The sequence below is a fragment of the Notamacropus eugenii genome, chromosome 4 (genome assembly GCF_028372415.1).
Source record: "Notamacropus eugenii isolate mMacEug1 chromosome 4, mMacEug1.pri_v2, whole genome shotgun sequence".
Lineage (NCBI taxonomy): Eukaryota > Metazoa > Chordata > Mammalia > Diprotodontia > Macropodidae > Notamacropus > Notamacropus eugenii.
Window position 1 is genome coordinate 75,245,062 of NC_092875.1, and position 23,982 is coordinate 75,269,043.

Consider the following 23,982-nt stretch of genomic DNA (forward strand, 5'->3'; position numbering starts at 1 on the left):
GGGAGACAGGGTTTGGTTTGACTGGAGATGAACTCACCAGGCTGGAAGCATTCTTTGGCTCTGCTGGCTAAATTTGGTACCCAGGTGAGTGGGATAGGTTTAGTGAAGACTTCTCAGATTGTAGTTCTTCTCCCAGGGGTGAGGTAAGACTGAGAGGCTCAAGGTTACTATATTTTTAGAACAGAATAATTCCATATAAGGATATAAAACTGTGTAGTACATTAGGGTCTCAATGATTGGATAAAGTTTACCTAATTCTTCAATGTCTTCATTTCAAAAGGGATTGGTTAGATTTCGTGTCTAGAATGTAAGATCATATTCTCAGCTAATGAGAATAATGGTCAGTGGGGGGGGAGGGACTTGCGTTAGAGTCTATATAGATCACTGCCTTTTCTTTGTCTTCGGCTTTCCTACTCCAGGTGAACTGCTGTAGGATTGTCCAGATTCTCTAGACTCGAATAAACCTCTTTTCTGTCATCACTTTGAGAGGCCTCTGAGTAACTGATTTATGTAGGGACCTGAGCCATCCCACACACAGGGGTCCTTCTCTTTGTACCAGCCCTAGAGTCTGTGATCACCAGGCGAGGTACCCTCATACTCCTAGGGGAGATGACTACAGCTGAGTTCTGGGGCTATCCCACAGGATTCCAGGCTCCGCCACCAACTTGACATATGACTTTGGGAAAACCTCTTTTCCTCACTTGGCCTCAATTTCCCCATTTGTAAAACGAGGGATTGGAATGGCCTCTACAAAAACAAATTAAAAAACAAAACCAAGCAACAACTGAATTAGGCCTGAGGGATGCAGCCCTGCTAGAACTCAACGTTTGATCTAAAACAAGTCACTGCGTCTGCCTGGGGCTCAGTTTACTCGTCTGAAAAAAATGAAAGACTGGTCCCTTCCCGCTCTGACCTGGCATTCCAATCCTGTAATCCCAGGATTCCAAGCTTGGCATTCTAGAACTCTAAGTCTCATCTCCTGTCCCGAGGGCGTCCTGGAGGAGGTGCCGGCTCCGGACTACAAACCCCGGCCTGCCTCGGGCCAGGAGGGGGCGGGGCCCTAGTCCAGGGAGTCGGAGAGCGAGCCTGGGCAGCAGCCAAGGTACCGCAGGTAACCGCGCCAGGGCTGCGGCCATCGACATCGCGGGGCAGTGGGACGGACGGACGGGGGAGGCGCCGGGGTGAGCCAGTGCTAAGAGTCACGGGGCTGGCTGCCTGGCCCTTTAAATTTCGCCGGATTTGGGGAGCGGGGCGGAGGCGGGAACAGCCCCAGCCCCTCCCCCCCTTGGTTGGGGACCGCCCCGAATCCCCCAGATCCTGGTCTTTTCGCTCCTTAGCCCCGGGGCTGGGGTCTCTGAAGGTTCTCTGCCTCGGTGATCCACCGGCCGACTCACTTCCCAACCCCCATCCTCAACCATCCCCTATTAAGCCTCTAAATCCAGGACCTAAGCCTGCCCGGAATAGCCCTGCGGGAGTTAGCCCTGTTCCTGGCCAGGCGAGGAGCTACGTGGAGGGGAGGATGGGAGGAGGTGGAGGGCATGGGGATGATTCAGAACCACCCCCTCCTGCCAGAATATACAGGGTTAGGGGGAACGTAGCCCCCGGCCAAGCCTGAGGGACTCTGGGTGGCCACCTCTCCGTCTTATCCTTGCCTAATCCTATGGATATCACTCCCCCTTGCCATTAATCTGGGATACCAGGCACTGTCCCTTCCACACACACCTGTCTGATATTGTTGCCCTCCCTACCCCTCCCCACCCGGACAGCATCTCGGGACCCAGCAGAGAGAGGTGGAGTCGGAGGGAGAGTCCCTTGACCTGAGGTGGGGGTCAGGGTGGTAGGAAGTAAGTGCCTGTTAGGGTTGATGGTGCCCTCCTGCAACGAGCCGGGAAGACAAAGCTGTCGTCTGGGGGTAGGGAGCAGGGAAATAGTGAAAATAGTCCCAATTCTGCAACTGAATTTGTGCAAGTGCCACTAGCTGTCTGGATCCTGATTTCCCCATTTGTCAAATGTAGTGCTTGGCCTTTTGCAAATCCATTAACGTCTCTGTGCCTCAGTTTCCCTGGATGTAAAAGGAGTGGGTTGGACTACATGACCTTGTAAGGGCCAAGCTACAGGGTGTCCCAAAAGTCAGTGCAGTTTGACAGTGTATCTATGATCCTCAAAACCTGTGTATCTGCATCAATGTGTGTGATACTTTGTCAACCTTGGAACCCATACTCATATTATGATGACATGATGATGGTGACCTCTAAACTCTTTCCCAGTTCTGACACTGTGTTCACTCGTCTTGCACATGTTCCTCCATGTTCTGAGACTCCCCCAGTTCTCATGTTCTGTGTTCTAAGGATCGTTCCAGCTGGGATGCCCTGAGGATTCAGCTGCTTGGCACTGCCCATCTTACCCAAGACAGCAATGGCCTACAAGAATGTGCTGATCACTGGTTGCTCTTCGGGCATTGGCCTAGCCCTGGCTGTGCGACTGGCCAAGGATGAGCTGAAGAGGTTCAAAGGTGAGCTTTGATCTCTCCATCTCTCTTCCCCATTCTTTTCACCCCTGCATATAGGCTAGGGAGCATTGGCTGTGGGGGGCTGGAGAGGAGGGCTTAGGACTCCACACCCCAACCCCAGCCCTGGCCTTCTCAGACAATCTGGTCACATCTTCTACCCCCATCAGAAGCAGAAAGGAGCTTAGGACTTTGGGAGGGGGGCAGACCTGAGGGGAGAATAGTATTGTGATAGCTTTACTTTCCCCATCTGTAAAATAAGATTGAGCTCCATGACTTCTCAAGCTCCCTTCCCACTCTGACATTATGTGTTAGGTGAAGAGCTTAGCTGTGGGAGGATTGGGGTGTATGTGTGTACTTGCGAGGAGGGGGAGGAAAAGTTTGGACTTTCACTTGTATGTAGAGTTTTGGTGGATTGTGTTATGAGACTTGGGGGCAGCTGCTGGTCTGGGCCTTGGTGGGAAATTTCTGTTCCCTTCCTACCCCAAAGTGATTGCTACCATGCGGGACATGACAAAGAAGGGGGCCCTGGAGGAGAAAGCTGGGGAGATGCTGGAGAAGACGCTTCAGATCCAGCCCTTGGATGTCACCTGTAACAACTCAGTTCGTCAGTGTGTGGCTGCCATACCGGACCAAAGGGTGGATGTTCTGGGTGAGTACAGTCTAGTTCTTGCCCCTAGGGTCTCCTAGAATGGGGGAAGAGAAGTTAGTCTTGAGGGCTCAAAGTAGAGGAGGCCCAGTCTTGGAGCCTGAGCTTTGTGTGTGTATGTGTGTTGGGGACAGTGGGAAGGGGGAGTAATGGGAGGGAGTGGTTAGTATGCAGGAGCCCTGCCTCCAGCTTTGGGGGGGAGTTTCAGGGAGGAGGGGGGCACAGTTAGCATGCAAAAGAGATGTAACTTGCTTATAGATTCTCAAGGTCAAGAAAGGACCTCAGAAACCATCGTCTCTAACTTGCTCTAACCTCTAACATTTATCCAACCTAAAACGCATTCTGCCATGTAGCTAACCTAGTCATCTAATCTTTCCTTGAAGATCTTTAGTGAGGGACCACCCCGTAACTCCCAAGGCAGCCCATTCTATTTGGGAACGCTGGAATCATTAGGAAATTGTTCCAGAAAACAACCATAAAACTACCTTGTAATAACTTCCACCCATTACTCCTAGTTCTGTCCTTTGGGGCCAAGCAGAATAAAGCTAGGCTCTCTCCCCATTTTAGGCCTCCAAATACTTGAAGACAGCCATAAGTGCCTCCTAAGTCTTGTCTTCTCTAGGATAAAGTTCCTCATTCCTTTTTGCGTTTCTAGAGTGACATGAGCTAGAACAGGGGTTTTTACCCTAGGGTCTATGAACTTGAAAAACCCAAACCAAAAACATATTTCAATAAAATGGATTTCCTTTGTAATCCTATGTTTTATTTTATGCACGTAGAAACATTATTCTAAGGAGTCCTTACACTTCACTGGCTGCCCAAGAGTCCATGACATAAACAAAGTGAGGAACCCTTGCCTTAATCTTGGTCACCGCCCTCTAGATGTTTCAATACTTCTTACTTTAAGGAATCAAATGGCAATAACTGTCTTCAAGTATTTCAAGAGCTAGGGAAGAGGGATCTTGTCCTGTCTGGTTCCAGACAATGGATGTGTTTTGGGGTGGGCATAGGGGAGAGGGTGAATCATGGAGAGGCAAATTGCAACCGAACATAAGCAAAAGAACTTCCTAACATGTAGAGCTGACAAGGAGAACGTACTGCATTACGGCACCCCTGTCTGCTGGATGGCATCCTTGAGGGGCATTCCTGACCAGGTACAGCTTTGGAAAGAACTTTGTGGTCCTTTTCAGCCCTGAATCCTTTATTCTCTTCTTTTCTGTGCCCCTCTATCCTTTGACAGTGAGCAATGCAGGGGTGGGTCTGATTGGTCCCCTGGAGTGTCACAGCATGGCGGCCATACAACGAGTACTAGATATCAACTTTCTGGGGCTGGTGCGGCTGGTCCAGGAAGTATTCCCCAGTATGAAGCGGCGCCGCCAGGGGCACATTGTGGTCATGAGCAGCATCCTTGGCCAGCAGGGTGAGGCCTGGGTCCTAAGGAGTCAGGGTGGGGAGGGATGGAGGCCTCAAGAAGGTCAGGCTTGAGCCCCTAGCTTGAATTTCCTTCTGACCCCCAGGACTCCTTTTCAATGATGTGTACTGTGCTTCCAAATTTGCCACGGAGGGGTTCTGTGAAAGCCTTGCCCTGCAGGCACTCAAGTTTGGGGTAAAGTGAGTGATGGGGACCAGGGTATGTGGGAGGAAGGTGGGGAGCAAAGATCAACTCAACAGAGCAGCAAGAAACCTAGACTTACAAATGACTTGACTTCACCTTCTCAGGTTGCCAAGGTCTTTCTTTGCACCAACCCAATTAGGCATGGAGTGTGTGTATTAGTGTCTTATTTATAGATCAAGAAACTGAGGCTGAGGATGAAATGATACTCATAGTGAAGTTACCACATCACCTTTATAGGTCACACTGATTTGCCACCTTGGACAGGTCCAGCCCACACCTGGGGTTTATCCCATTAATCCTGCCCACCCTGGATCTGGATTCAATTCCTGATTTTTGTATTTAGTTGTGAGATCTCTGAGCTTCATCTGAAGAATGAGGAATAGTAGCACACTCTTTGTCCCATACAGTGGTGTGAGGGATGGGAAAGTACTTTGTAAACTCTCTGTTCTCTACTTGAGTCACAAAGCTAGAGGGTCCAATGTGCCTCATCCCATCCTAGGGTCACACACATACATCCTCTCCCCCATTCATGGATCTGTTCCCTAAGGGATGGAGCTAGGAGTTGGGTGAGGGAATGTGGAGTCCTAGGCTCTCAGCCAATAGGCAGTTGGATCTTGTATTCCCTCAATTCCCAGCATCAGCCTCGTGGAACCAGGTCCTGTGGTGACAGAGTTTGAAAAGAAACTGTATGAAGAAGCAGCCTCCATGGACTTCTCCAATGTGGATGCTGAAACTCGGGACATGTTCCAGGGCTTCTACATGACCTACTCAAAAGATGTCTTCTCTGCCTTGGGCCAGACCCCTGAGGAGGTGGCAGAGGTAACCTTCCCCTGTACCCCCAGAACCTGGCCAGCTTCTGGGTAAAAACCCAGGTGCCCCCTTCGCTTTTCCTCAGATCCTGGAATGTGTCCCTTCAGTGACTAGGTATCACCACCCTTTCTGGAGAATCAGCCCCAAGTAATGGCTTTGCTCTCTCCCAGCATGCAATGCAGGTGATCGGGGCAGCCAACCCTCCATTCCGCTACCAGACCAACAGTGTGTACACGCCGCTGACCACTCTCAAGCATGCAGATCCATCGGGTCAGCTGCCCCTCAGCACCTTCCATCATCTTGTCTTTCAACATGACCGGTTTTTCCGGGCCAGCCTCAGCCTCCTGAAGATGCTCCAATGGAGGAAGCGGCGAGACTTGGGCCCTCTGCCTCGGCCTCCAGCTCCACCCTGACTCCTAGTCCCTACCTTTGACCCCCCCCAGCCCCACCCACCTTCTTCCAACATCCCCAGGGACCTGAGGCTGACAATGATTATATTGAGTGTAGGGTAGAAAGAGGTCTTAAGGTGCTAAGACCTACCCACCTTTTTCTCCTCTTCTTAGGTTGTTAGATGCCCTAGGGCCTTGGGATTTTTATGTGTGCAGAGTAGATTGACTGGTCCTATTCCCAATTCCTACTGCAGATGATGGCACATTTTCTTAGTCTCCTTCTCCGTTCCCCCTCACCCCAAGTTCCTCCCAAAGGGCCAGGAGCTTGCCTTCAGGCCTGGCCCAAATAACCCTAGACACTAGGATGTTATCAGCATGGGAGACATAGCCACACAAGCACAAGCCTAGGTGGATGTAGACCTCCTTGAGAGAGGTCTTCATTGTCTGGAGAGGCCCTGAGGGAGGTGAATACCTTCCCTGTTCTAATAAATATGCATGTCTGAAATCTACCCATTAATTCTGCTTTGCCTCACCTGAGTCTGATGGGGAGGAGTGGGGCAAGGCAAAGGAAAACAGACTTACACAAACCACTTAGCAAAAAAGACTGATTATTATACAGCAGGATTGAGTGTGTGTGTATGTGTGTGTGTATCAGGGGGTAGGGAGACCATCATCCTAGGCTGCCCCACCCTACTAACCAAGGGCAGTGATAGTGAGACATTGCCCTTTAATCCCCATTTCCCCCAAACTGAGTTCTCCCTTCCCCCTGCTGAGGGCCTTGTCCTGGGAAGGAGAACGGGGAGGAGTGTAGAGGTCATGGAATGTGGGTAGCAGATGGTATGTGCTACCAAGACACCCTACCAACACGGTATGCAGGGTCTCAGAGTGCCTCTCTGCTGGTGGCTGTTTTGTTGACCTTGGACAAGCCTTCTCGGAGCCCAGATTCTGTCATCCTAACAAGGGAAAAAAATGCAGAGATGGGGGTTCAGGGGCTGAGAAACAGGCCCCTCAAATGCAGCTGACATCTCCTGGGAGTCTCTGGCTCAGTGTCCCTCCCAGGCTGCTCACACTTGGTCCATCTGCACATCTTCCTCATCATCCTCCTGGGGCAGCTGCAGGTAGGGATTGTTGGATGCTGGGCGGAACTTGTAGCCGGTGAGGATGAAGAACACCAGGGTAGAGACCTCCACCAGCAGCTGGAATGGAGGAAGAGAGGAGTCAGTGATCAGCCTCCCAGATCCAAGATGCTTCAGATAACATCTGGCCTCTGGCCTTGCTCACCTCATACAGCCACTGCCACTGAAAGGGTACACTGACCCGGAGCAGGACAGCCACGATTCGACTAAAGTAGATGTAGCACACCGTCTGCAGGCAGTTAGCCCAGGGAGAAGGAGAGAGAAGGGCTAGATAGGGGCAGCTCCCAGGGCAGGGATGGACAGACAGGGGCAGCTCCCCAGGATGGGGGACAGGTTCAGGTCTGGGAATAGCACTGGAGAAGCAGGATCAATTCCCAGGGGGATGAATGAAAGAGATACTAGGACAGCTCCAGGGATGTGGGCCTTAGAGAACAAAAGGGACACAGCCCAGGAGGTTCAGTACCACTCCCCTGACCCAGGCAGGCCCCAGTCCTTCCTGCCCTTACCATGACATAGTAATGCCGGAACAATTTGAGCTTTGCCAAGTTCACTGCCACTGAGAGAGGGGAAAGAAGAAGGAAGTCAGGGACCAGGAGGGGATGGGGGCAGTGTAGGGGTGGGGGGATGACTCTGGAGCACAGAATGGGCACTCACCCTTCCCATCAGTGCCTGATGCCTCTTGGAGATGGCGTATGGACCTGCCATTTGGGTAGGTGGGGAAGGGAGAAGACACATGGTCAGTATTGACTGTGGGAGGGAGCAGAGGGCTTCCAGCCACCCTCCTAGAATCCCAGGATCAAAGGCTCTCAGAGATTTGGTTAGTCAAACCCCACTGTATGATGAATAAAGAACCAAAGCCCAAGGTCACATGGGTAAACAGAAGACCTGCCTCCATAGTGGCACTCTCTCCCATCTGCCATGCTAACCACAGCCCAGGACACTCACCAACACTCTCTCCAGGAAGCACCCCCTGCCTGATTTGTCAGACCATTCTCTCCTCTACCTGGGATCAGAGACCCAGGGCTGGAGGGGAAATCAGATATCATCTCATTTAAAAGATGGGAAAATAGAATAGAGGAGGTCTGAGGAGAGGAGGTGCTTTGCTCCAGGACCCATGGTAGAGCCTCAGTGTCAGGGTCAATAGTGGAGGCTCCAGTTCTAGAGGCCTGCTATAAAGGGATGGGGCCTGGGAAGCTAGCAGGGAAGGGAAGGGCAAGGACTGAAGACCAGGGTCTCACCACACAACAGGGAAAAGGATGGCACCGCAGCAGATGAGGTCGACCAGGAACAGAATCTCCTTCCATAGGGCATAATCGCTGGTCCCCTCTTCGGTGGACTCAATGATGATATAGGCCACATTGGCCAGAACCTGGGCAGAGTTGAGCAGGGGTGACCTCTTGACCTCCCCTCACACTCCAGCACTTCCCCTCTCTGCCCCCAGGGTGGATTTGAAGGCAAAGCTGAAAGGGACCTGAGACACTTGCTTGTTTCAGAAAAGGGGAAATTGTAGAAAGGATGTGCTAGAAGTCCTAGAGCTATTAAGGACCAGAGACCAGGTCTCCAGCTCCAAGCCCAAGTGTTCTTCTACTTGGGGAGGGAAGTATCCATCCACTTTGGGGGCAAGGCACCATCTAGGAGACTCAGGGTCAGGGAGGGGCAGGTACCTGCAGGGGGATGACAACCCCAAAAAGCTTCTTCTCTTTGTCGGACAGGACATACTTGACAAAGGCCCAGCCAGAGCCAATGAGAGCAATGGTGATGAAAAGGAGGGCACCCTTCAGCCTGGGATGGAGAAAGGAGAGGGGGAAAGGAGGGAGGCAACAGATGGAGGAGAGAACAAGTGGAATATGAGAGCTTCTGTGCTCTGGTGCACAGAATGGGAAACAGCCTCCCCGTTCCTCCCCTCTCCTCCCTTTCTCTTCCCTTCCCTCCCCTCCCATCGCCCCTTTCCTCCCTCTTCTTTCATCCCTTCCCTCCACTCCCCTTCCTTTCTTTTTCCTTCCTCTTTCCTTCCTTCTCCTCCCCTGGGTTCAAGGATGACCACTCTGGAAAGGGAGGAGGAGGTAGATAGCCACTTCCCTCCACCCTGGGACCAGGGAAAGGCTTGGGCCCTCACTCACAGGTGGGTGATGTAGTCAGTGACGGCAAGGCCCTCGATGGGACGGCCCTGGCTATTGATGAAGTAGTAGTTGATCTAGAGAAAGAGGCCCAGGCATGGGCAGATTGGGTGGGGGATGAGGAGGACACCAGGTGCCTGGCTATGTGGAGGGGCAGGGTCTCCTATCTGAGGGTCCCAGGATGAACAATGCTTGCTGTCACCACATAAGGGCCATGAGCTCAGACTTCCAAGGGTCTCTGGGAAAGCCTGGAGCCTCCCTTCCCGTGGCCTAATTATCCCCCTTGCCCCTTCCCCACCTTGACCCAGCTGGGAGCTCACACTGTGAAAGAGGAGGGATGCACTCTTCGTGAAGGCCAGAGCTGCCATCAGCCAGTGGATCTTGAAGACGTTGTATCTAGGAGGAGTGGGGCATGCTTAGAAGAAAGGGAGGCTGGGGAAACCCCTTGGGATTTGAGAGGGAAGGCTGGGTCTGGGGGAGCACCAGGGACTAGGGGCTTCCAGAGCTATGGAGGGGGGTGATGGCTCCCAGTTTAGGATAAGTAGGACTGTTACTTGTGCTTGCAGAGAACAGAAACCCATAAGGCTCCAGCCCCTAGGAAACAGGCTGACATGACCAGGTAGAGTTTGAAGAGGGGAATCTCAGTAGCAGACAGGAAGCCCTCAGGGTTCTTCTCTTGGATCTTTATCTAGATGAAGAAAACAGGATAAGGGGCAGGCCAGGCTTGGGGGCTCCTCACCTTCCCAGGGGAAGCAGCCTCACCGTGATGTCAAAGGGCCTCTCATGGCCAGGGATAGCATTGTAGCAGTTGTGAAAGTTGAGGTTGTAAAGTCCTTCCTCAGCTGGGGAGCCAATCACCACATGGAACTGTTGGGGGAGAGAGAGAGCACCCCTCAGGCCTCCTGCCTCTGAGGGCCCCCAGGAGCCCCCGGACCTCCCTTCCCCTTCCTCAAAGCAGAGGATTGGCCTAGGCAAGCCTCGGGGCTGCTGTGCTACAGAGGGGCAAGGTTCAAGTGGATGGGACCTTGGAGAAGGGAGGGGGCTCCGGGGACCAGGAGGGTACTCACACTGAAGTTGTAGGAATCATTGTTGTAACCCAAGCTCAAGACCAGCCCCGCTTCGTTATGGTTGGAGTTCTATGGAAAAAAGAGCCCCAGTGTCAGGCAGCCAAGGCGCTCCATCTAGAATATTTCTTGCTTAAAGTGCCCTTCCTGCCTTCATCTCCAGGATTCTTAATGCTGCCAGCCACTCCGGTCTCTCATCACTCTCCTCCCCAGTCCCATCATAAAAACGGAATTATTCCACTCTGCTGGAATCCCCAAATCACCTTGTACTCAGGTGCCTGGCACAGAGTAGATGCTTAATAAATGCCGGCTGATTGGCTGAATGCGGCCCAGATCAAATGCTTTCCTCCAAGAAGTTTTCCCAGTCTCACTCCCTTCCCCCCCCCCCGCCCAAGTCCCCTCACCCTGCCTGTCTTGTGGTGAGAATGCTCTGGGTTTGGAGACAAAAGGTTCCAGTCCTGTGAGACTGCTCTGTGGGATCCCTCTTCCCCTCTGTGAGTTTCTGTTTTCCCCTCTGTAAAATGGGGGTACTCAACCTCATGCTACCATGCTCTCACGTGGCTGTGGGGGGGGAATGAAGCTTGTAAACTCTTAACTGTGAGAGATGCCCCTCACCCACTGTGTGTGACTCTCACATCCTCCAACCAGTTTGGCTACTGCCTATGTCCAATACTCTGGCTGCTCCCCTGGTGTGGCCTAGGGGGACCAGGAAGTGCTACCTGATGCTCCCAGAATGCCCCTTACCTGGCCCACCAAAGACACTGATGGAGATGCCCCATTCTGCTTGGATGAACTGGTTCCTACAAAGCAAGTACAGGCCTGTTGACCAGTGATGGCAAATGGGGGGATGGGAAATAGTGACAGACAGATGTCAACAGATAGACAGGGCTCCCACTGGAACTCACCACTGACTGGACTGGGCAGGGAAACACCTTCCTGGAGAAGCCCTGGAGAAATTTGGAGTTTCTTTTGCTCCCCAAATTGAGATACCTGGACCCTACAATTAGGAGAGGAGGATTGAGAACCCTGCGTTCTTAGTCTCCCCCTGACACAAGTTCATTTTCATCTGGCAACTCCCCCTTTCTGGGACTCACTTTCCCCATGTGTTACATAGGGGCTGCCCTGGATAATCTCCAAGGCCCTTTTTGGCTACACCTCCCTCCACTCCCACCTGGGGCCAAATATCCAATCTCTGAATGTCCACGCTCCAAAATGATAAAACTTACTGTTTTCCCTTGAGGTCAATGAGGAAAGTGGCCATCAGGTTGCTGCCATTGTGTTTGAGAGCACAGGTGTGGGGTTCTGGGGCCTGAGGAGGGAGGACAGAGGCAGGATGGGGCTGGGCTCTGCTAAAGGCACCTCCTCCAACCCTGGCTCTCTCATTCCCCATACAGGAGCAGGTACACACAGACACAGACACAGACAGATCGACAGACAGACACACGCTCCCACTTCCCTATTGCTAGCAGAGGAGGGCCTGGGGAGGAAGAAGATATGATAGAGACAGTAAGAATGAAGGCAAAGAGAAATATTTGGAAGGGAGAAATACTGGCAAAGGACCCCTTCTCCCAGGGATTATAATCAACTCTATATTTCTATAGAAAGGAGATGGTCCCCTGTGGTGGGCCACCTTCCTCAGCCTAGCAGTCAGCAACTCACAGAATAGGATCGGATGCTGCCAGTTCGAGCTCGGGATAGGCTGAAGCCCACCTAGGGTAAAAAGAAAAGGGAGTCATTTGGGGGACCCCCTAAGAGGGTCCTCCCCTCTTTCTCCCCCTTCATCCCTCCAAGAGCCTCCCAGATTTAGGTCCCTCCCTCCTCCTTCCTTCAGATCCAGCTTCATCAGGCCTTCCATTCTGATTCCACCCCTAGCTTTGGGGCCCGGAGTCTCTCTAGGCTCCAGATGAGGGAGTCCCCTGAAGTCCCCAAACATCTGTATTCTCACCAACTGTGTTTGTTCTTCCTGGCTCTCCAGATGGAGACGAAGGAGGCTGAGTTCCACTTCCAAGGAACCATTGGTAAAGAAGCCAAAGCTGTTCAGCTGGATGTCTGCCCGTTTTTCCCCCTAAGAGAGAACCCAACTGTCCAGCCACTGGAGGGAGGGTAGTCAGAGTCAAGAGCACTCCAAAGGCTCAGTCTGTGTCCCTTGATACAAACCTTCCTCTCATCTGATGGATCCAATCTCACCTCTACTTCCTAGACCAGGGGTGGGGAACCTTCGGCTTCTGGGCCATGTATGGCCCTCTAGGTCCTCAAGTTCATCTCTTTGACCAAATTCAAGCTTCACAGAACAAACCCCCTTAATAAAAGGATTTGTTCTGCAAAATTTGGACTCAGTCAAAAGGCTGCACCCAAGGACCTTAGAAGGCCACATGTGATGTTGAGGCCACAGGTTCCCCACCTTTGCCCTAGACACAGAATCGAATGGGTAATCTTCACAGGGGCAAAGAGTAAAGATGGTGAATGTGGACTGGGCAAGACCACTTGACACCTGATCCTAAACATAGGCCAAAGCTCCCAACTCCACAGAACTACCCTACCCTCAGTCTTGCTTTCCTGAGTTCCAGGAAGAAACCTCATATCTGTTCCAACTTTCTTCCAGGGGGCCGCTTGAGGGCCTGATTCCTGGGGCAAGGATGACCAGTGCAGAGGTTACATTCCCTTTCCCCAACTCACCCTATCTCCAGATTCTCTTCTTCTCTCAATTCAGAACTAACACAAGTAATGCAAACGCTCTGGGCTTTCCCATTCAGATAGCCACTCGGAGATAGCCATCCATGATTTTCATGCATCAATGAAGAGGCTGGACTAGCTCAGGATTTCTTAAATCCTAAGTCACGTCCTCCTCTTTGGCCTTCGGGACCCCTTCTCGAGATCATGATTTTAAATGCATAAAATAAAATACATGGGATTACGAAAGAAACCAATTTATTGAAATCGCTATCAAAATATTTAGGAAAACAAGTTCACGGACTCCCGGTTGGGAATCCCGGTGGATCGACCCAGAGATCTCTTTCCCCCCTCCAGCTGAGCACAGTTGTCTACTGGATACATAGTGTAGTCGATTGTAACTTACAAGAATCTGAGGGACCTATCTCGGGTAAGACACAGGCAATTAAAAAAAGCTACAGAACGACCAGGGGTATCTGCATCCACCGAGGGAGTTTCCTCCCGGGGCTGCTTAGTAAGAAGATGAAATCTCGAGGCCGGACACCTCCCACACCCCCCAAGAAAAGGTCGTAAAGCGCCTTTCTTTTTCATCACAGCCCTGTTAGGTCACTGTGCCCATTTTACAGATGCGAAGACACCCAGAAACGGAAAGTGGTGGGCTCAAAGCGCCACGACTGGAAAGCCCTAGAACACGGGCTCCTTCACTCAGGGTGGTCGTATCCATCCCCACTAAGCGCTTGGAGATCCTCGGGAGGCAGAGTAATTCGTGTTTTGGAAGCTAGGGGGTGGGGGAGGTGAGGACCGTACACGCACGAGGGAGGAGGAGCCAGAAAGAGGAAACAACCCCACCCGGGAAAAACCAGGAAATTGGCGGGGGAAACGAGGAGCAGAGAAGAGGAGGAGGAAGGTGGACGGTCCCATCTGGGCGGGAAAAAGGGTCCACGTCGGGGGGTTCTAATCAGACTAGTCCATTAGAACAGGAGGTGGAGGAAGGATGTCGGGGGAGGGGAGCTGGATCGCTCCACTGGGAGAAAAGGAGGGGGGTTGGACGAGTCCACAAGAGTCGGGGGAGGCCCCAGGAAAATCTTCCCCCCCACAGCCCCCTGCATCGTCCGCGACCTCACCGTCAACACCAGCTGGTGGATCCTCCCGGAGCAGCCGTCCAGCAGCAGCAGCCCCAACAGCAGCGGTAGCGGCAGCGGCGGCAGCACCCTCTCTGCTCGGGTCCCACCGCCGAGCCCCCTCCTCCGGTCCTCGGCCATCGCTGGAGCCGCCACCGCCTCCGACAACGCCCCCGGCACTCTAGGATCCGCCCCCAACGCAGCCAATCGCAGCGCGCGAGGGCAAACCCTGCCTACTAGGGTTGGTGAAAGAGCCAATTCGCATCCTGGATCTCGACAACTTGGCACCTGACAGACAGCAACCAAAGCAAATCGAAGAGCTGAACACGCTCGTCCGACCCCTTAGTTATACCCAATAGGAGGTGAGACTCCATCGGGTGTGCCTGACAGATAAGCGGATAAGCCAATTGCAATGTGTCCGGTTCGGTAGGGTACGGAAGAAATCCCTGATCACCCCAACTGACAGCAAGTGCCAGGACTACAATTCCCAGAATGCAACATCTCGGATGACAGCCCTCGAGAAAGGCCTGGGAGGTGGTAAGACTACATTTCCCAAAATGCACAGGGAGGCAAACCAGGTGGCGCTCGTCGGAATGTTTGTTCCTCTGGCTGGGGTACAGAAGTTGAGATCCAGGCACGCCCAGCCCTGTGGGCCTGATCTGGCTTCGGCGCTGGGTTTCCCAGTCCCGAATCGTAGGGCACGTATGTAAGCGCCTCAGGGGGCATCTTCTAGTTCATCCCCCTCATTTTACGGAGAGATGAAGTGTCACAAGAGCTTTCACCTACTAATAGACAGAATTTATAGAGCTCTTTAAAGTTTGCAAAGCGCATTACAGATATTATCTCCTCCTGTCCCCATGCCTGGGACGTTGGTGCTGTTATTATTGCCTTATTACAGATGAGGAAACAGAAATATAGTCACTTGTCCAGGGTCACAAAGCCAGGGAGTATTGGAGGGAGGATGAAACCGTTTGCCACAGCGCCTGGCACGCCTGGCACGTAGTAGGTACTTAATACATGTTTATTGAATTGAACTGATTTCCAGGTCCAGAGCTTGGTTCACTGCACCACCTGGCTGCTTATTAATTAAGCAGAAACAGGATTGAACCCACGTCTAGTTAATAACTAGGAGAAAGAGATGAACCTAGGTCATCTAATTTCAAGGGGCAGTGCCAGACCTGGAGTCAGGAAGACTCATTCATCTTCCTGCGTTCAAATCCGGCACTCAGACACTAACTAGCTGTGTGACCCTGGGCAAGTCACTTCACCCTGTTTGCCTCCGTTTCCTCATCTGTAAAAATGAGCTGGAGAAGAACATGGCAAACCTCTCCAGTGTCTTTGCCAAGAAAACCCCAAATGGAATCATGAAGAATACAACGGGACTCAAACAAACAATGTTTAATTTCAAACCAGACACAATCCGTCTTTCTCGCTATAGTTCCCTATATAACACTGATTTCCTCTGAAACCCAGTTGACAAGGAAGGTTTTCTAGCCTTTGCTTGAAGACTTTTCTGGAGAAGAAGCTGCTTCCTCCCAAGTCTTGACCTTGCCTTCCAGGCTTAAGGATTTTTCCAGGAGTTGGTCACTATGTTACAACAAATTTGTAAAAAAACTAAAAAACAAAAAAAACTTATGCCGTTGTTGCTAAATCACTGAAGGGTCTCCCTGGTGGGTGTATAACCACAGAGAAGAAGAAGCAGTAGGGGCCAAGAAAGGTCAGTCTGCCTTGGACTTTATGAATCTAGTTGGGGACTGTTGGACTGGTAAAGATGGAAAGAGTTTTAAAGACTTAGTCAATGACCTTACCTGGGCACCAGTGCTGGATTGGGCAGATTGGTGCAAAGCCTGTGTCCTGCACACAGATGCTACCCTGGATGACTTTAGTACAATCACCTGCCAAGAGAGGGAGAGGACTTCCGGACGGTGAAACTCTATCCCATACATAAACTGAGATATTGACTCTGAAATAGGCTGCCACAAAGAGAGTCCATGTGTATGTATAGAGCTGCATTTCAAGTAATGGTTGGACAGCAACCCTCTGACCTATATTTAGTTTTATATTTAATTTTTCAGTTACATTTTAAGTTCCTGACCATCTGACTCCGTCCTCCCCACCCTAAATTAGAGAGGGTCATCATTTGACATACGGGTACATACACACACACACACACACACACACACACACACACACACACACACACTCACACACTCACACACGTATAAAACCACACTCTGCATACTTCTTTTATCAGTTCTTTCTCTGGAGGTAAATAGCATCTTTCTTCATGAGTCTTTTGTAGTTTGAGTGTTTATGCTACTCAGAATAACACTCATTCACAGTTGTTCTTCAAACAACGTTGCTGATACTATATAAAACAATCCCTTGGTTCTGCTTATTTCAGTCTTCATTATTTTATGCAAGTCTTTCCATGCTTTTCCTAAAATCAACCAACTTATCATTTCTTACTGCACAGTGGTATTCCATGTTTGAGAATTTTCTTAAATTCTTTACTTACAAACATCAAGCAGGAGAGGCATTTTCATTTACATAATAAAACCAAGAAGAGAATTGTACATGGCATTGTATCTATTATGTACAGTATAGCTTTCTTGTAAATATTTAGCATATTATCATATATATGTATATGTATATTATTCTCTTTCTACATCTTGCACTGAATTTCATTGGTAATATACAGAAATGCCAATGATTTATGTGGATTTATTTTATATGCTACAACTTTGCTGAAGTTATTTCTGTTAAGTTTAGTTCACTTTTTAGGGTTCTCTGGACAGATTATATTATCTATAAAAATGATACTTTTGTTTCCCTCTACCCATTTTTATTCCATTGGTTTCTTTTTCTTATTCCTATAGCTAGCTAGCCTTTCTAGCTCTATTCTAGATAGTAATGGTGATAATATCCATACTTGCTTACCCACCAAGGGTACTACTGTACTACAGTCAGCTCACAGGGCTATGTAAACATTTATACCTCAAAAATTTAGCAGTGCCACAGATCAGGCCTTCATTTATTTTTTTGTTAATTGCCTAGACTTGAGAAAGTGGTAGAGAAAATGTGAATGATGCAGATTGAATTTAAAACTGTGTCATGGGCACAGGTTTTTCCCTCTGGGGAGCTGCTTTTTAAACATCTATGCATACCCTGCCATCCCCATTTTATGGGAAAGGCTTCTAGCCTTTCTCTTGTTAACCAAAAACAATATCATAAATCATGAGACACATGTTGCAAGTGGCCTTATTACAAGAGAAAGGCACAAGCATATGCAAACTCCTTAAACCAAGGAGGCCAGAGGTGCAGGGAAAACCTTCCCCTACCGGGGAAAAAGGGAAATCATAGGGAGGGGAAAAGGACTAATCTCCTCCCAAAGAGGAGGAGAAAGGTGATCGAAAAAGCAGCATTCTTTTCCCTTGGGAACTGTTAGACCAGGGATGGGGAACCTGCAGCCTGGAGTCCACATGTTGCCCTTTAGGTCCTCAAGTGCAGCCTTTTTACTGAGTCCAAGTTTTATAGAACAAATCCTTTTATTAAGGGGATTTTTTCTGTGAGGTTTGGGTTCAGATTGAAGGTGACCCATCCCTGTGCTAGACCATGAAGATGGGATGGTCTGCTTATCTATAAGGTCCCAGCTGCACAAAAAACAGTGTCTCAGTCTGGTGCAGATTGACTGGTGCCTGTCTTGATTCCAAAGGACACAAGGGAAGTCCAGCTTGGGGTGCAAACAACAAATTCTGTCATCTGGGAGCAGGGGGTTTTGTCCCTGACATATTCAGGCCCTCCTTCATACCCAGGTCCAGTGTGTCTGGACACACAAATTCAGGGAGCCCCTTAACATTCACCACTGTTGGTCAAAGATGACCCCTGGGTACACAGAGAGTGGACTTGGTAAAATATTACCATGAATACTACCCAGGAAGGGTCTCCAAAGGCTCAGGGAAAGAAACATTTCACAAGGAGAAAGGTCAATGGAAAGAAAGCTAACAAGAGACCTCAAGCAGTTTACACTGGGGTGAGGATGGACCTGATGAAGAATAGTTTTAATTACAAAGTGAGATCAGAGCCATTAACCAAGAGCTATACAAGGCATAGTAAGAGTGTTTACAATCAGGGACTAATCCATAGGGGGAAATCATAGGCATCAAGATAAGTGAGGGAACTTAGTATATAAATACAGAAAATAAAAACTAAGGAGAGTAATTTGTAACTATGCCCAAAGGTCTATAGAACTGTGCATACCCTTTGACCCAGCAATATCTCTATTAAGTCTGTATCCCAAAGAGATCATGAAAATGGGAAAAGGACCCACATGTACAAAAATATTTTTAGTAGCTTTTTTTGTGGTGACCAAGAACTGGAAATTGAGGGGATGCTCATCAATTGGGGAATGGCTGAACAAGTTCTGATATATGAATGTAATGGAATACTATTGCGCTATAAGAAATGGTGAGCAGGGGGACTTCAGAAAAACTTGGAAAGATTTGCATGAACTGATGCTGAGTGAGGTGAGCAGAACCGGGAGAACATTTTACACAGCAACAGCAACATTGTGCGATGACTAATTTGGTAGACTTACCTCTTTTTAGCAATGCAAGGATCTAAGACATCTCCAAAAAACTCATGATGGAAAATGCTATCCACATTCAGAAAAAGAAAGATGGAGACTGAATGCAGATCAAGGCATCTTATTTGCTCTCTCTTTTTTACTTCTTTCTTGTGGATCCTCCCATTGGTTCTCATTCTACTTTACAACATGACTAATGTGAAAATATATTTAATATGAATATATATGTAAAGCCTATATTAGATTGGGGGAGGGGAAGAAAGGGAAGAAAATTTGGAACTCAAACTCTTATAGAAGTGAATGTTGAAAACTAAAAATAAATTAATTTTTAAAAAAAGCCAAAAGGGAACAATAGTGGACATTGATATTAACAAACAGTAAGTTTCCTTGCAATTTAGTAAGCCATTTCCAATGTCCATTTCATCATGGATTTCTGAGAACCCACACGGTCATAGAGAAGATGTATCTTCCCTTGGTGCAATCTGACAAATACCCTCAGAGGTACCACATCAGTGGATTTCCCTTCTGGTTCCCTGTAACTTCATATATTAATAAATGTCCATACTTTTGTCAATTATTATTGTATGTCTTCATTTGTATGTCTCTTTTTCAAATGGTTTTGATGCTTATGTATATTTACTTATATATTAATGTCACGCACATCTGGTTTCTATATAGAAGATAAACTCTGTACTCCATATTTTAAGCCAAACTCAGACACAATTTATTAATATGTAAGTATTTCTTTTTGGAAAGATGTTCATATAGGCAGAATTCCCTCTACTAATCAGAATTCCTACTCTACCTCAAGGATCTTCTAACCTATATTGAGAAACACAAGACAAAATGATCTGGCAAAATCAAACCTGAGATACATAGTTTAAGTTTAGGGTTTATGATCTGCCAAACAAAACAATAGAAATGTTAATGCCTGAGGCACTCTTGGGGAAACTAGCTTCCTGAAACCAACTCCTCCCCTGGGCTTAAAGTCAGGAAGGCTTGTCTTCCTGAGTTCAAATCTGGCCTCAGACACTTACCAACAATGTAACCCTGGACAAGTCACTTAACTCCATTTACTTCAGTTTCCTCATCTGCAAAATGAGCTCGAGAAGGAAATAGCAAACAATCTTTGCCAGGAAAACCCTAAATGGGGTCACGAAGAGTGGACTGAAACAATTGAACAGCAATTATTTTGGAAAGTTCTTTCATTTTGTTCAAAGGTGAGCCAAAGAAGACCTCTCTTAATTAGATTAAACAAAGATATGTCCATTCTCAGTTTGGTCCTCAAAAACAAGATGAATTGCTATCTCAAGCACCCTCTGGGCTCCCAGTCATAGAATCAGATGATTGTATTTCCCCTCAGGGTTACAGGAGTACCCCTGAGGGGTGGAGCGTTGAAAGCAAATTGCAGGCAAAGAGACTTCTAACCCCATGGTTAGCAGACCAGAACCAGTTACAAAATGTCTAAGCATGCTCCAGAGTCCCTCCTGGGCATTTCCATTTCATATCATCAGCACTCCCTTAGAAACAGGTTTCCCAGCCTCTTCCATGTGGGAAATTTCATCAGCTGAACACACTGATATACTTTGTCCAGACTCATAAGGCCTGGGTTTATTGGCCAGTCCTATATTATGCTCTAATGATTCTACTTTTAGGAAATTGAGTCTTCCCCAAAATAAAATCTTGTATATAAGGAAGACTGAGTAGATCTTTGATTCAAATGCTACCAAGGACGTCAGACCTGGATACTGTCGTAAATGTATTTTGTTTTTAACACACACCGTGGCTCTCAGACTTCTTATTGGCCACCGTACTACCATTTGCTTTGTACCCTTTGTTCCAGCCTTCTCACTTTCCAATTATAGATCTATAATCAAATCAGATGTGTAATTTCACCTGGAAAGGGCATGTCAGTCTACTCCCCTATGGTTCCCCTAACCATATGATTACATACCTGTAACTCTCCAACCAAAGCACTGCCACTCTTCTGCCTGTGTTGTCTCCAATTAGAATTTAAGCTCTTAATGGTGTGTATATTCATGGGAGAGTGTGTCCCAGGTCTGGGCAGCTAGTCTCTGGCAAAATGGCTAGAGCACTGGGCTTGGAGTCAGAGAAACTCATCTTTTTGAGTTCAAATCTGGCCTCAGACACTTACTAGCTGTGTGACCCGGGACAAGTCACTTAACCTTATTTGCCTCTGTTTCCTCATCTGTAAAATGAAGTGGAGAAGGAAATAGCAAAACACTCCAGTATCTTTGCCAAGAAAACCCTAAAATGGGGTCACAAAGTATCAAAAACAACCCAACAACAAAACAAATGTCCTTGAACAATAGGTGAAATATTCTACTGCTATTTTTTTTTTACCATATTCATTCTTTGAATGCCTTTTACCCTCCACTAATTGTGTTCACTAGCTGACTAGTAAAAGTAAACACAATAATGAGGATTTGTGAGCTATAGTTCTGACTAGTATGGATTCTCAGAATACCTTTTAACTTTTCTAAATGGACCTATTTGCAAGATGGTGGGTGTCCCAAGTACCATAATATACAAAATCACATTTATATATTATTGAAAAGTTTCCAAAGTATTAGACATACACCATTTCATTTAACAGGAGTGGGGAGGCACCCTAGGGACTGATCATCCACCCTCATCCCAGAGGGAGCAAAGTGAAGCAGAATCAGATGACATAATGTGCCGGTAGCCACCTTTCCAAACCTTCAGTCCCTCAGTTCTCATTCCATTAGCACTTCAGAAACTCAGAGGAGAGAGAGAGTGATGTGGTCCAGAGCTACACAGAGTCAGAGGAACTCAGTTCAAATCTTGCCTCTGATGCTTGTTACTTGTGTAACCTTAGGCAAGTTTAATTTTCCTAGACCTCAGTTTCCTTGTATGTAAATTGAGGATGTCGGAGATGGCTTTGGAAGTCCGTTCTGGTGCTGAAGCTCTGACCCCGAGGTATCCTCCGGTTTGTTGTTAGATGTGAAGACTTTTCCTCAGTGTCCATCCTTTTGGACCTCCTCATAGCCTTGGATATGGTTGACCACCCCTTCCTCCTCAGCATTTTCTCCTCTCCTGACTTTCATGACACAATTCTTTCTTCATTTTCTTCTCCTTCTCCTTTGCTGTACCATTATCCATGGCCTTAGCCCTAACCATAAGTACTACCTCCATTCTCTGTCCTGAGCTGCCTTCTCTTTTCTCACTGTCTGCTCTTGTTAATCTAATTAACTCCCAGAGGTTCAATGGTCATTTCTGAGCTGCCGATTTACAAGGCTTCTGTCTGCCAATGACTGTTCCTTTGGTTTGTTCAGGGCCCAAAAACCCCTCGATACCTCCTGCCCTTCTGAATCCTCAACCCTTTCACTCTGTTTTTTCATTCCCCTCAGCCCATTCTCCCCCATCTCCCACAAATCTCATGTCCCTTCAAACCATTCAGTATATAAAGTCAGTACCTCTGGACTCCCTCCCCCAGCCTTTCCTCTCTCAGCCCTAGCAACTCATGCCACATTCTTTGGTCCTGCCATCACCTCATCTTTCTTAGCCCCTTAATTCAGTTATATTCAGCAAACATCAGGCATCTACCCTGTGCAGCACACTATATTATGTGCTGGGTCTATGAAGATGACATGGAAAAAGTCCCTGCCTTTCAGGATGTCACATCCTATTGGGAAGATACAGTGTGGATACAGAGAAATAAATACAGTATAGACAATACGTAGTGGGTAGGTGCACCCACCATAGGTAAGGGGTTTTAAATACCTTGCTCAATTTGACAATTGATGACCTTTGTTCCTTGTTGCTCCCCAATCCCATGCTTCTGCTCCAGCTGCAGTGCTTTTTCCAGATGAAAGGGAAAACAGTTAGAAAAACAGCATTTACATGTAAAATGATACAAAGTCAATTCAGGAGGCAGAGAGTACTAAATAACCAAGTGACTAGCCCAGGTTCAAGGTACTCTGTGAATCTGAACTCCTAAAGCTATGGTGCATGATGTGTTTACCTTCAGAAGTCAGTCCAAGGATACAATTAGCTCACAGCAAAACAAAATAGCAGACTTAAGAAAAGCAGAAACATGTCTCCTCCGTAAATTTGGGGTATACTCTGCCACCAGGCCACCCAGCAGGATCAGGAATATTATATGCACAGAGCATGCTGGAGTGTGGTGACAAACCTGGAAGGAACTACAGCTGCAGGGTACCCTGTCCATCACTTGTCTCCTTGTCCTGCTCCATCTCTGCTGGGCCCCTTGGGACTTCTGTGGGATTGGCTGCATGGTACTGAGGCAAGGCAAGCCTCTAAAATCTTCAGTTTTGGTATCCATTGACATCCAGGCCTAGGGTACTCTCAGAAAGAGTTGGAGTCCACCATTGAGGACCAGCATGAGTCTTGGTTCAGGGGCCTACTCCCTCACAATCAAGATCCTTACTTTAGTTCCTTTCAAATAACTCAACAACTCCACTTCACACCATAGCTGTCCCTTGCTATCAGCCCTCCCTCACTCAAAACAAAATCAAGTGCAAGTCATGTCATCATTTCTCTGATGTCATGGTCTTCTTTGAAAGCGAAGGACAAATGCAACCCCTTCTATGATGTACTTTGTCTGCAAGGGACCACTGCCAATGAGAGGTGGGGAAGGATGAGAAATAAATTCTATCTCCCCATTTGTTGCAGGAAGGAAGGAAGGGAAGGACAGAGAAAAGGAGAGAAGGAACAAAGAAGGGAAAGAACGAAACAAGTATTTATTAAGTGCCTACCATGGGCCAGGCACTGTGCTAAACTCCACAAAATATCTCATTTGATCCTCAAAATAATTCTGAGAGGTAGGCGCTTTTATCATTTCCATTTTATAGTTGAGGCCAATAGAGGTTAAGTGACTTGCCCAGGATCAAATAGGTAGTGTCTGAGGTGACATTTGAATTCCGGTTTTTCTGACTCCAGGCCTAGCGTTTATATCTTGTGATTTTACCATGTGGATCAGTGAGACACAATTGAGCAGGATTATCCTGATCAACTCCTTTCCCCCAAGTGCTTTAAGGATATCAGTTTTGTAATTATTAGAACAATGAATTAGAGATGGGTGAGACTGAAAAGAGAGAGATCAATTAGAAGGCTAGTCCAGGAGAAAGGAAATGAGGGCCTTGAAGTGGATGGCATAGAGATATTGATGTAAAGATGTTATGAAGACAAAATCTGTTTAAAAGAAATTTATTTATAATTCATTTGTTTTCTTTCCAGTTTTGAATTCTCTCCCTTCCCCCCATTAAGAAAGCAAGAAAAACAAAATCCATTGCATCCACACATGTGTAGTTAAGCA

The 23,982-nt window shown here is 48.1% G+C and overlaps 2 protein-coding genes across 11 annotated transcripts; one reads left to right on the forward strand and one right to left on the reverse strand.

Annotated features, from left to right (window-relative positions):
• Positions 1–403: 403 nt before the first annotated feature.
• LOC140499964 (retinol dehydrogenase 8-like) lies at positions 404–6,478 on the forward strand. 10 transcript variants are annotated; one of them, XM_072602035.1, is made up of 7 exons: positions 404–1,111; positions 2,349–2,512; positions 2,997–3,158; positions 4,396–4,575; positions 4,673–4,766; positions 5,406–5,589; positions 5,751–6,478. In XM_072602035.1, the coding sequence occupies exons 2-7, from the start codon at positions 2,416–2,418 to the stop codon at positions 5,991–5,993; spliced, it is 960 nt and encodes a 319-aa protein (XP_072458136.1). In that variant the 5' UTR covers positions 404–1,111; positions 2,349–2,415; the 3' UTR covers positions 5,994–6,478. The 10 variants fall into 10 exon arrangements, with proteins under 10 accessions (XP_072458136.1, XP_072458139.1, XP_072458141.1 ...); XM_072602038.1 differs by having other exon boundaries at positions 404–1,102; XM_072602040.1 differs by having other exon boundaries at positions 1,023–1,111; positions 2,327–2,512.
• Positions 6,479–6,560: 82 nt separating this feature from the next.
• GPR108 (G protein-coupled receptor 108) lies at positions 6,561–14,283 on the reverse strand. The gene is made up of 18 exons (XM_072602034.1): positions 14,081–14,283; positions 12,232–12,351; positions 11,946–11,996; positions 11,513–11,595; positions 11,192–11,283; positions 11,031–11,086; positions 10,290–10,358; positions 9,985–10,089; positions 9,777–9,910; positions 9,543–9,618; positions 9,226–9,299; positions 8,770–8,887; positions 8,344–8,474; positions 7,760–7,803; positions 7,612–7,661; positions 7,251–7,334; positions 7,038–7,165; positions 6,561–6,922 (listed from the first exon to the last, which is right to left on the reverse strand). Exons 1-18 carry the CDS (start codon positions 14,216–14,218, stop codon positions 6,850–6,852), a joined length of 1,626 nt encoding a protein of 541 aa, XP_072458135.1. The 5' UTR covers positions 14,219–14,283; the 3' UTR covers positions 6,561–6,849.
• Positions 14,284–23,982: the final 9,699 nt, after the last annotated feature.